A 12,106-nucleotide genomic window follows, 5' to 3' on the forward strand; every position below is an offset into this window, starting at 1 on the left:
GTTGTTAGATGCCAAATTAAACTATCCCTGGCAATATGAACTCTCTTCTTTCATGAGCTTCATTATTCTTTATAATTCATTGGTGGTTTGGATCATCTTTATACCTATAATGCAGGGTTTCAGAATACACTGTGTGTTGCAAGGTAGACTTGGGATTTTCCATAGATTATCTTGGATGACTTATCTCTTGGGAATTTATTCTAGGATTGCCTTCCTCAGGTCCTACTATTTCTAGGACCCTTTCAAAAAATTATAAGGAATGTATAACAATTGGTGTCACTGATCATTCTGCAAAACCCAGTGCAACTTGGAGAATTATAATAAACTCACTGGAAGAACCTTGGAGATCATCACATCTTTATTGCCTTTGGTAGAGGATGCATGACGTAGTAGATAAAATACTTCATCTTGAATTAGGAAGATCAGGGTTAAAACCTCACCCCCAACACTAGTATGACCATGATCACCTTGACATCCCTGTTTCCTCATCTATAAAGCAAAAACAATAAGTACTTGTAGTATCCATCTTCCAATGTTGTGGTATGGCCCAAAAGAGATAATCTATTCAAAGTACTTTGTAAGTTATGTTAGAGTTTCTTCTCATGATAGATGAAGAAACTAAAATGCAAATAAGAATCTCATTCAACCTCATTTAGTGAGTGGTCAACAGAATTTGAACTAGAGCTGGGTCTCCAGAGAAACAATTCAGACCATTTTTACACTTTGCCTCATTGTTGCAATGTTCTTTTTCGAAACCCAAAGAAGACTTGGTTGAAAAACTTTAGAAACCATCCTCTGATCTTGGAGTGGAAAAAATAATCCTATTCATCTACCATTTTATGTTTTACAAAGTGCTTTCCTTATAATAAACCTGTGAGCTGGGTATGTAATATAAATATCATTTATCTTCATTTTATAATTGGGGAGTCTGAGATTTAGAAAGGCCAGGTCGGGATCCATGGGTTGATCTCAGAGGTTCAACTCCTGTTCTGATTTTAAATGTCTGAAATAAAAAAAAACCTGTGTATTTTGGAACTGCCAACCCAATGGTGTGTGTGGATGTAAGCATTAGATTCATTACGGGAAAGCCCATAAATACAATCCATCATATTGTTTCTTTCAAATAGGTATTCTTTTCTAGATGGGAGAGTCAGATTCTTGGGTGGGGGCAGGGGAAGAAAAATTATAAGGAATGGTATATGGCACAATGAACAGAGTACTGAATTTGAAGGTGTAACAATAAAGGGCAAAAGAACCAGGTTCAAATTCTTGTTCAAGTCACTAAAGTCATTCTGCAAAATCATGAAGTCTCAGAACCAAGGGATCCTTCTTGATAGTTGGTATTAATTTTGGACACCTCTTTAGATGCTTATAAAGGAGGAAATGTGTAGTTGGAACTGAATAGGGAACTACAGAAATGCTAGCCTTCAGAAATCAGCAATATCTTTAGAATTTTGTTTTCTCTTAGTTTTCCTTTCACTTGCAAGGAGTTGATCAAAATCAGTTCTCTTGTTGAATATATTTTCAGACTGGATTTTTCCGCCTGCCACATGGAGACTATTTTATTGAACCTGTTAAAATGCATCCATTGGCTGAAGGAAAGCATCACCCACACATCATTTACAAGAGACAAGTACACACAGATTCTCTCAGGAAAAGATGGGGATTTCCGGAACAAAAAGAACCTGCTTGTGGACTGAATGGTATGGAGACCTTTTTTTCCCTAAAATTTGAGAGGAGAGGTTGGGAAATGTGGTACTTGTAGTAGGTTTTTTAGATTATGAAGGTGTTTCTTCTGAAATGTCCTCATTTGTACAACCCTATTTATGTTGACTCCTTTTCATTCAGGAAAATTGGCTTCTATTTCTAGGCCTTGTCATAATTTTTCTTGTCTAAATCACCTTCCTTGTTTGTGCTGAAGATCGTTCCTTTGTGAAATGGGAAGAAAAGGACTTCTTATAATCTATCTGTACATAATGTGATCCTCTTGATCAAAATAGTAAATTATTTTTTAAGAAGTAAAGAAATGTTTCAAGAGCTGGATATTAAGAATAAAAAGAAATAAAAAAGAATAAAAGAAAAGAATAAAAAAGACAATTATTTTTAATGCAATAAAAGCAAAACATTTGGCTTTTATATTATCTGATAGCTTTTCACATCTATATAGAGCAGGGGTCGGAACCTTTTTGGCCATGAGAGCCATAAATGCCACATTTTTTAAAATTGTAATTTTGTGAGAGCCGTACAGTGCTCACAGTGTGCGCTCCTGTAACAGCGTCTGAAAAAAATTGACTTTATGGCTCCTGCAGAAAGAGCCAGATATGGCCATACATTGCCGACCCCTGATATAGAGTAACGACTAGATCAGCGACTCTCAAAGTATGATCTGGGAATTCTTGGGGGTTTCTAAGACCTTTTCAGGGAGTCTATGTTGTCAAATATATTTTTACCATAATATTAATATGTTTTGATTCTTAATATGGTAAATATCAATTGATATATCCCACATAATCAAAAGTTCTTTGCAGAAAATGGTGTCTTCAGCAGTATCTTTAAATGTTATTTATTTTTCATATTCCTTTTGAATTTTGAGTTTCAAATTCTCCACCTCCCTGACACTTCTCCCCATCCACTGTGAAGACAAGAAAAATGACATCAATTATGCATGTGAAATCATGAAAAACATATTTCCATATTAGCTTTATCACAGAAAAGCAAAACATAAATAAAGCAAGAAAATTATACTTCAGTTTGCACTCAGATTCATCATTTCTCTCTGGTGGTAACTAGCATTTTTTTCTTAATTGGTACATCAATCCTTCATCAGGATTGTCTTCATTTATTGTATGACCACAGTAAGCAAATCTTTCACAGTTAATCATATTACAACATTGCTATTACTGTGCACACTGATCTCCTGCCTTTTCTCACTTTTTGCATCAATTCATATAGGTTTTTTTTCCCTGAAACTACTGCCCTCATCATTTCTTATAGCATAGTAGATCTCAATTATAATCATATACCTTAACTCGTTCAGTCATTTCCCAATTGATGACTATCCCCTTAATTTCCAATTCTCTGTCACCACAAATAGAGCTGCTATGAATATTTTTGTACAACTGGGTCTTTTTCCTTTTCCTTTGATCTCTTTGGGGTATAGACCTAGTAGTATTTCTGAGTCAGAGTATGCACAGTTTGATAGCCCTTTGGGCATGTTTCCAAAGTGTTCTATAGAATGGTTGGAATAGTTCATAACTCTACCATCAATTTACCTGTTTTTCCTCATTTCCAACAGCATTCTTCATTTCTGATAGGTGTGAGGTGGTATCTCAGAGGTTTTTTAATTTGCATTTCTCTAATTAATAATAAGTTAGAGCATTTTTTTTCATATGGCTATAGGTAGCTTTGATTTCTTCTTTTGACAACTGCCTGTTCATATCCTTTGTTCTCAACAATCCTTAAGAGTTTAAAGTTCTAGTGTTCTAATTATGCTTGGATCTATTTTACACATTTGTAGTATCTAAATAAACCAAGAATGTAGAACTCAAAGGCTCTGTGATACTCAAATTGGTGGGAATGAGCAACCATTATACTGGTTTAGGAATGTAGTTAGGGATAGTCTGATGTCTAGGGTTAGTTGAAAGAAGAGAATTTTGAGATAAGCCCTGGGAAACACTGGTTTCCCCTAATTTAGCACATAGTCTAAGGATGTGGCCTCAGGTAATTTATGAGGCAGTTTGCAAGTGACTTTTGTATTCCCCTTTATACTCTTCCTTCCTATTATCATGACCTTATACTGGTATTTTTTCTTTTAGGAGTAAAAAGAGGCAGTTGTTTATTCCCTTTCATGAAAGAGAATACTTCAATGATGGGCTAAGAAGTGCCGACTGACGAGACAGCAAACAGGCACAAATTAGTATTATATTAATATATTATTATACATACATATATGTTATACATATATTAATTCTATTTCCTTGAAGTTGGGATGAGTGTCTGGGGGAATCAGGACAAAATACAGTTATAGAACAATTACTCTAGCACTATGTGAGATAAGAAAATTATCTAGTTAAATTTTCTCAATGTAGTTATCAATATAGAAGCTGAGTGGATGGAGTGCTGGTACTGGAGTCAGACCTGAGCTCAACTCTGACTTCAGAAACTCTGTAGGACCCTAGGCAAGGAACTGGATGTCTGTTTGCCTCAGTTTCCTTAACAGTGAAAAAAGGATCATAATTATACCTACTTTGCTGAGTTGTTGTAAGGATCAAATGAAATAATATTTATAAAAAGCACTTAGCTTAGTACCTGGAACACATCAGGTCTTATGCAAATGCTTATTCATTTCCTCTGAACTTCTCTAATATCTAGTCTCAGACACTGATTGGGTATGTGACTCTGGGCAAAAACAATCCTGTTTGCCTCAGTTTCTTCATCTGCAAAATTAGCTGGAGAAAGAAATGGTGAGCCACTACAGTATTTCTGCCAAGAAAACCCCAAATGGGGCCATGAAGATTGAGCCACGACTGAAAGGACTATCTCATTTGAGCCTCACAACACCTTTGGTCTTATTCCTCTTGGTCCCTCACTTGTCACAGCACCGGGTCTTATACAACTTGTGAGTCTTTCAAAGAGCCAAAGAGCAGAGGAGGCTGAGTAAAAAATGGCTGCATCTGGTGCTCATTCCAGAGTAGAAGCTCTGTCCATGGGAAGGGCAAATCTGGTGAATATACAACTGAGGCTGTATTTTGTAAATATTTGAATGCCTAACTAATAAGCATTCCAATAGAGATTTTGAACAACATGCTTATAATATGGCTGATCCAACTAACTAATCCTAATGTCCAGTTCATTTTGGACTGTGCAATAACCACCTTAGTGTAACAGGCATCTTTCAGATCAGAATGACCTAATCAATGGAATAGAAAGTATGTTGGACAGTGAGAGAATTGGGCTCGATAATTGTGAACCTGTGCTGATACTGTTAATGCCCTTCCCACATTTATAAGAAGAACACTGTATCATGATTCGGTTCCAGTTAATATTACCTGTACGCTTGTTATTGTTTACAATTTCAGTTGTGTTCAACAATTTGTGACTCCTCTCACCATAGCAAAACCATGGGGTTTTCTTGGCAAAGATACTGGAGTGCTTTGCCAATTCCTTCTCCAGCAGATTAAGGCATACATAAATTAAATGATTTGTTCATGGTCACATAGATAGTAAATGTCTGAGTTAGATTTGACCTCAGGTCTTCCTGACTCGAGTCTGGCACTCTATCCTAGTTGCCTCCACCAGTACATAAATCATCAAACAAGTGATATATCCCAACAAACTTGTCCAAAGTCACCAGAGCATTTTTTTTCAGATTTGAGACTCAACAAATATAAATATAGAGCTAATGCATCTTTCCATTGGTTTTAGACACATTTTTCTTCCTTTGACTTCATTACAAAGGGTCTTTCTTGTAGCCTCATCCCTAACCCCTTCCAAATCCTTGTAATAGTGAGTAGGTCACAATTGAACTAAGTCACTCTTAAGTTCTAAAGTATTTTTATATATTTGAAAGTCAATCCAGTTTTACATTTTACCCAGGAGTACACTATAATGAGCCATAAAACAACACATTTTTCCTCCTCTTCCACAGCTCCTAAGCTCATTTAAAATGCATCATTTCAAAATTTTACAAACTGCCTGCTGATATTTGCATCTTTTTTCTCATTAGAGTAACAGAAAATACATCTTTGGGGGGGGGGATATCAAAGCAGTGCAAACTAGAATGTGTTGCTTTTGAACCAAATTGAAAAAAAAGCAATAAATTAGTTAGGTAGGAATTTTCAGGAATCAAATCAGCAAAGTGTTGGGTAGATAGAAATAGATTGGTGGTTGGAGCGTGTAATGAGTTAACCAGGGTAACACAGCTAATAAAGTGTCTGAGGGAAAACTTATTAGCTGTGTTACCCTGGTTAAGTCATTTAATCTTTTAGATTTAATTTCTTCATCTGTAAGATGGGGATAATAACAGCTCTTACCCCTAGAGTTATGAGAATCAAATGAAATAGCATTTAAACCTTAAAATGTGACATCATTATATCCCATTATCTATTATTTTCACATTCTATTCTCATTTCCACCTCTCTTCCCCTAGTCAGAAATACCACCTATCCCCAACCTGTGATATTAGCCAGATAGTCCATTTTTTACAATTGCTCAAGGCTTGCTTATATGAATGAAGACTTCCTTGAATAATCCTTACCCACAGTGATCTTTCCCTTGCTTTAAGTTTCCTTTAGTTAATAGCCCACAGCCTTAGTATATTTATGACCTATAAAACAAGTGTTCATTACAGGTAAACAAGGCTGAGAATAGATTAAGAGGGGAAAATTGGACTGTATTGTTTTATACTCCCTGATATAGAGCTAGAGGAGGAAATAAATACCCATGTTTCTGGCTGCTACAAAGACACAAGTGTTTGCTATCACCTACTTTTGGAAGAAATCCCACTCTAATGCTTTCTACTAGTTGTATGGCCTTGAGCAAGTCCCTTAATCCTCCTGGGGCCTCAGTTTCCTCATCTTGAAAATAAGGTGTTTGGGCCCAGTCTCTTAGCTATAGCTCTTTTACCTACAATACTCTGTTCTTTGTATGGCAATAAATACAATTTAATTCTAAGTTGGAAGCAAGAGTGAATCCCTCCCCCCCCAACCTGAGTTTATTTGAAGACAAAAATGGTATTAAGATTTTAATACTGCTGTTTATCTCAGTACATCCCAATAATTCATTTTTAGCTAAGTAAATGTGTTGCTCTCACATGCTCTGTCAGTTGAAGAACTGGGGAATTAAATGAAGAGAACAGGGTCATTAACCAGAATTTAAATATACTTTGTGCTTCATCCACTTCATGTTAGAGGGATTGAATTGCTGTGGTTATATAACAAACATAGATTGATCAAATCACTGGAAAGATGTTTTTTTTCCATCCATTGGAATTTCAATTCATGAAGATTCCTGCTGTGAAAAAGATCTTGAATGTTCACATAGGCTGATAGAAAAAAAAACATTTCAATTCCTTTCTTCTCTTTGGCTCACTTACCTATACCTTGATTGCTTTTTTTATTTTAAAGGGCTGGAGAAAATGGCCAGGAATGAGGTGTTCTTTGGCAAGGGCCATTATCCTTCCCCCCTTTACTATCTCTTATCCCTACTCTGTAGCTAGAGTTTTATAAAACTTGTTACAGTATAATTTTGTAATTTTTTCTGCTGGCTTTTCAAGGACATTTTGGAAATTTTTTTTGTAGGGAGACTCATTACTTTCATCTAAAATGTATTTATTCAGTTAATGACAATTCTTTTTATTTCTGATGACTTTGAACTTTACAATCTTAGGTTGCTTCCAGAATCCTGCCTCATTAAGACCAAAATTCATTTGTGGATGGAAAATGGAGAGTGATTAATTCACAAATAATCCACAAATTTTTAATTTTTAAAAATTAAAGGTCATCTTCTTTGCTCCTATAAAACTTCAAACAGAAGAGCTATATCCTCCTTAGCAGGGCAATAAGACAATTTAGAGGACCTTACAGACCAGGAGTTTTTCTAAACAGGACAGGATGATAGATAGGAAAGTACCAGGAGGCATTAGTTAAGAAGGTTGGAGAGGTTGGTCATATGGGGATTAAGGGCACAGGCTGGTACCTTAGACCTAGACTGACAAGACTGAGCAGGTAGAATCTCCCTAAGTTGCATGACTTTTATCCTTGACTCTTACAATGTAGAATCACAGACTCAGATTTGGAAGGAGCTTCAGAGATCATTGAATCTGAGTTGTATCTTAACTAGAATCTTGTCTACAACATTCTCACACGTAGCCTTTGTCCTTCATCCTTGAAATATTGAGTGTCTATATATCTGTATGAGTCTCTTAATCTCCTATTTTATTTGTTAGTGCCTTGAAGGCAGAGATCGTGTCACCTAAATTTTGTATCCCCTTGGGTTCCAGGCATAAGGCAAATAGAAGGTGCTTCATAAATATTAAATGGCTTTGATTTTGATATTGCTTCTATGCCAGTTATCAGTGCCACACACATGTACACATATGTACTGTTAACCTCTGTTTATACACACATAAGCCTCTTTTATATAATCTTAGCAATAGATAGTCAAGAAATAGGTAACAGTTTTGATTTCTTTCAGAGGGGGTGGAAGGCATCCTCACCCTCACCCAGTATTGAACTTTATCAATTTTATTTTTTAACAAATTTTATCAAGGCATCCTTGATGTTTTCTGCCTGGAGCCAGAGCTGGTCTATGAGTATGGGGGCCCTGAGGCTGATGGTGAAAGTAAGAAGGGACTTCTAGTTTGAATTGGAAAGTAAGGGGATGCTGAGTAAGGGAGTTTTAAACCAGTTGTTAGACTGGAGAACTTGGCTATATGCTGAATTCTATCTTCTTTCCCCTAATGAGAGATAAAAGCAGTTTTGATCTCTGGTCTATCTCACTAGCTAAAGTTCAGAGGAGTATGTCCATACTTATCACACTGGACATATAAATTCTGTCACATAAATAGTGAAAAGACTGGCTAGAAAGACAGGTAGATAGCACTCTAAAGCTTGCCAAGAGCTTTCTCCCCAGCAGCTCTGTACAGGAAGTAATACAAGAATTATTGTCCCCTGTTTTACAGATAAGACAAATGAGATGCAAAGAGTAGCCATGAAGGTCCATGAGTACATAACTGGTATGTGTTAAAACCAAGGTTTAAACTCAGAACTCCTTACTCTATGTCTGATTCATACATTCACTGATATTGTGCTAAATACCACACACACAAATAACCCTTCATTGAATAGCTGCTGAATTGAGTGGATTTGAACTATTGAAATGTCAAGGGCAGCTCTCTCTGGCTAAGCAGTATTTTGTTGAAAATGAGTTCCTGAATTAGTTATGATTTGGTAGCTAAATGAAGAACATTAATGACACTAATAAATACCTCCCTTTCTTTCTTTACAGATAATGACAAATGCCAGAGTCTGTGTAGAAGGGGGTGGTTTGAAATGTGCAGGGTGCCTTCTGCACGTGGCCAGGAGAGATTGTGTCAGAGTTCTTCAATTTTTTCTACCTAGAAACTCTTCTTAGGTTAACCTGGACTCCTTTTGGACTCTGGTCATTCCTAGAGCATTGATCTATGCACATCCCTTAGTTTTTTTCTCTTAAGTCAGTTCTTCATGCATCTGGTCATTTAGCAAGGATTCCTCAAACCAGCTGTTTCTTCCTAGCTGTCAGAAGAATGGAAATGATTTTATCTTTCTGTGTGATGTGGCTTTATCAGCTCAGAGTGTTTAATTGCCAAAATGGCTACAAGGAAACAGACATGAATACCAGAGGCATTATATGTTCTAGTAGAGCTGCCAAAAGAATAAACCTTCCAGATTTAAGTATTAAGGTTTCCTGAGTGTGTATGCGTTGCATGATAGAGTTGGTCTCATGGTTAGACAAAATAGTCAGTGATTCATCCAGAGAAAGAACTGTGGGAGTAGAAACACAGAAGAAAAACATACATGATTCGATGGGGATATGATTGGGGATCTGTACTCTAAATAATCATTCTATTGCAAATATTGATAATATGGAAATAGGTCTTGTTCAGTGATACATATAAAACCCAGTGGAATCACTCATTGGTTATGGTGGGGGAGAGGAGGGGAAGGAAAGAATATGAGTCATATAACAATGGGAAAATCTTCTAAATAAAATAAACAAAGAAATAAATAAATAATTTAAAGAAATAGAGCGTTTGAAGTTCCAAGAAGGTCCTCTTTGCAAAAATCTCTCCTTAGCTGTTGCCATAGTACCTGAAAACCCATCATTGGTTCATCTCTCTGAGTGGTGGGTAGATTTCAGTAGGACTTAGGAGAAGCTAGGTTCAGATTCTGTCACTGTTATTTACTAGTTGTATTTACTAGATATTAGAAAATAAGTATTGTTTATTAGTTTAGAGATAAATAGAGAAACTGGCTTGAGAAAGAATTGGAGTTTCAAACAGAACTGATACAGTCTCAATTTCAAATGTTGACAGTTTAACAGGTTTTCCTGTGATAGTTACTCTTTTTGGGTGTGGCAGTTGGTCTCTGGCAGTTGGCAGAATCACTGACAGAGACTCTTTCTCCTGTCTGAGGTAGAAGGAAAGGAGGGAAAGACCTGAAGGAGCTTAGAGTTTTCTTTTTCCAACTTGGGAAACACTATTGACTATCTATTGCTGTTTATATAGATTGTTTTAACTCTGAGAAGATCAAAGAAAGACCTGGTCTTTGGTTTGGATTCTGAGTCTGCTAAGGCTCAGAGTCCTAACTTGGTTCTTGTTGAGACTCAACCAGCTAGCCTTTATTTTTATAACTCGAAGGCAAAATTAAGAATTATAAGGATAATATTGTTAGTTTGCTTAGAATAGTAAAAATTTGGGTTAGATCAGGAAGGATCAGTGTAGCCTGTGAAAATAGAAGTGGTTCCTTGTGGAACCAGGAAGTTTTATTTGGATGGAGTTAGAATCCATTAGAGTTTAAAATCCTTTTTATCCTATATATTCTCAATAAATAGTTTATTTTTTTTATAACAAGAGTCTCTTTAGCATCCTGGTGCCTGGCCCTGAAGAGAAGTTCACATATGAGCTTCACTTCACTGATATAAACTGAAGACACTTTGAAAGCACAGCAAGCAGAATATCAAAATCAGTTTATAATCCATAATCAATCCATTGCTTATATTAGTTTTACAGTCTCACATTTATTTGTACACCATGGATGAGTCACTTACCATTTCTGAATCTCAGTTTCCTCATCTCTAACATAGAGATTATAACACTTGTAGTGGCACAAATTTCTTGGAGTTTAAAAAGAGATAATGTATGTAAAACACTTCAGCAAAATGGTCAGTTTTGGTCTTTAGTATTGATTTAAGAGGCATCATGGATAGTGAGCTGTCCTTAGGGCCAGAATGATCTGAGTGTAAGTCTCCTTTCTGTCACATTCAGGCTAAATTTGCCTAGGCAAGGAATGGTACCTTTATCAACCTAAAAGAAGCTTGTAGAGAACTGTTCAGACTTGTAGAGAAGCTGCTCATTATCATTTGTAGAGAAATGTCTTCCCCAAGGTATTTCCTATACCAGTGAAAACACAGTCCCTGTTACGCTTAAGATTTACATTGTTGGGGGCAGCTGGGTAGCTCAGTGGAGTGAGAGTCAGGCCTAGAGACAGGAGGTCCTAGGTTCAAACCTGACCTCAGCCACTTCCCAGCTGTGTGACCCTGGGCAGGTCACTTGACCCCCATTGCCCACCCGTACCAATCTTCCACCTATGAGACAATACACCGAAGTACAAGGGTTTAAAAAAAAAAAGATTTACATTGTTCAGGAGCCCTCTCTTAAATTTCCAGTACCTTTTGGCTAAGGAAAAACATAATATTATTATCAATCATTAATAGCCTACTTTCAGTTAGTTTGTCAGATAATTTTCTAATGGTAGAGGATTCTTAGTAAGGGTGACAAATGGGAGAAGAAGAAATGGATGAAGCTGGAGCAAATGGCCTAGGAAATGGAGGCCTGCCTAAGAAACTAAAATGGGGTCTATAGGCAACATATATGTGCTACATATCTGGAGGAAGTTAGTGGCGGAAGAAAAGAGGGGAATACTGAGCTCGTGGATTGTGTGAAATGACCTTCTAAGGTCCTTCCTGTTCTAAAAGCCTGTGATTCACCATAAATAGTCTATGTCTGTGGGTTATTAAAAAGAAGAGCCGTGAAGATAGCATTCAAAAGAGACAACCAATTGAAACTGATTTGAATGGTCTCTGACCAGTATAATCTTATTCTGTCAGGCTCAACAACCAAGAAAAGAGTTTAAAAAGACCTTGTACATTATTTTGCATATCATTTAGTTTTATTTTCAAAAATATAGGAGTCTTTTTACTGACCCTCTGGGCCACAGGCCATCATCTTCTATTATACAGCTCTTTCATTTATGCCTTGGACAGCAAAAAAGATCAATTCAGTTGTAGAAATTAATTCAGACTCTTCACCAGAAGGTCAAATACTGAAGCTGAAGCTTAAATACTTTGG

General features: G+C 36.5%; 1 protein-coding gene across 1 annotated transcript in view; it reads left to right on the forward strand.

Moving 5' to 3' along the window:
- Positions 1-12,106, forward strand: part of ADAMTS12 (ADAM metallopeptidase with thrombospondin type 1 motif 12) — a 561,778-nt gene that overhangs the window by 169,201 nt on the left and 380,471 nt on the right. Inside the window, exon 3 of the mRNA XM_044681474.1 lies at positions 1,529-1,703. Coding sequence (XP_044537409.1) covers positions 1,529-1,703 — 175 coding nt within the window. The remainder of the gene's footprint in view (positions 1-1,528; positions 1,704-12,106) is intronic.

Source organism: Gracilinanus agilis, chromosome 1 (genome assembly GCF_016433145.1).
Source record: "Gracilinanus agilis isolate LMUSP501 chromosome 1, AgileGrace, whole genome shotgun sequence".
In the NCBI taxonomy this organism is placed as follows: Eukaryota; Metazoa; Chordata; class Mammalia; order Didelphimorphia; family Didelphidae; genus Gracilinanus; species Gracilinanus agilis.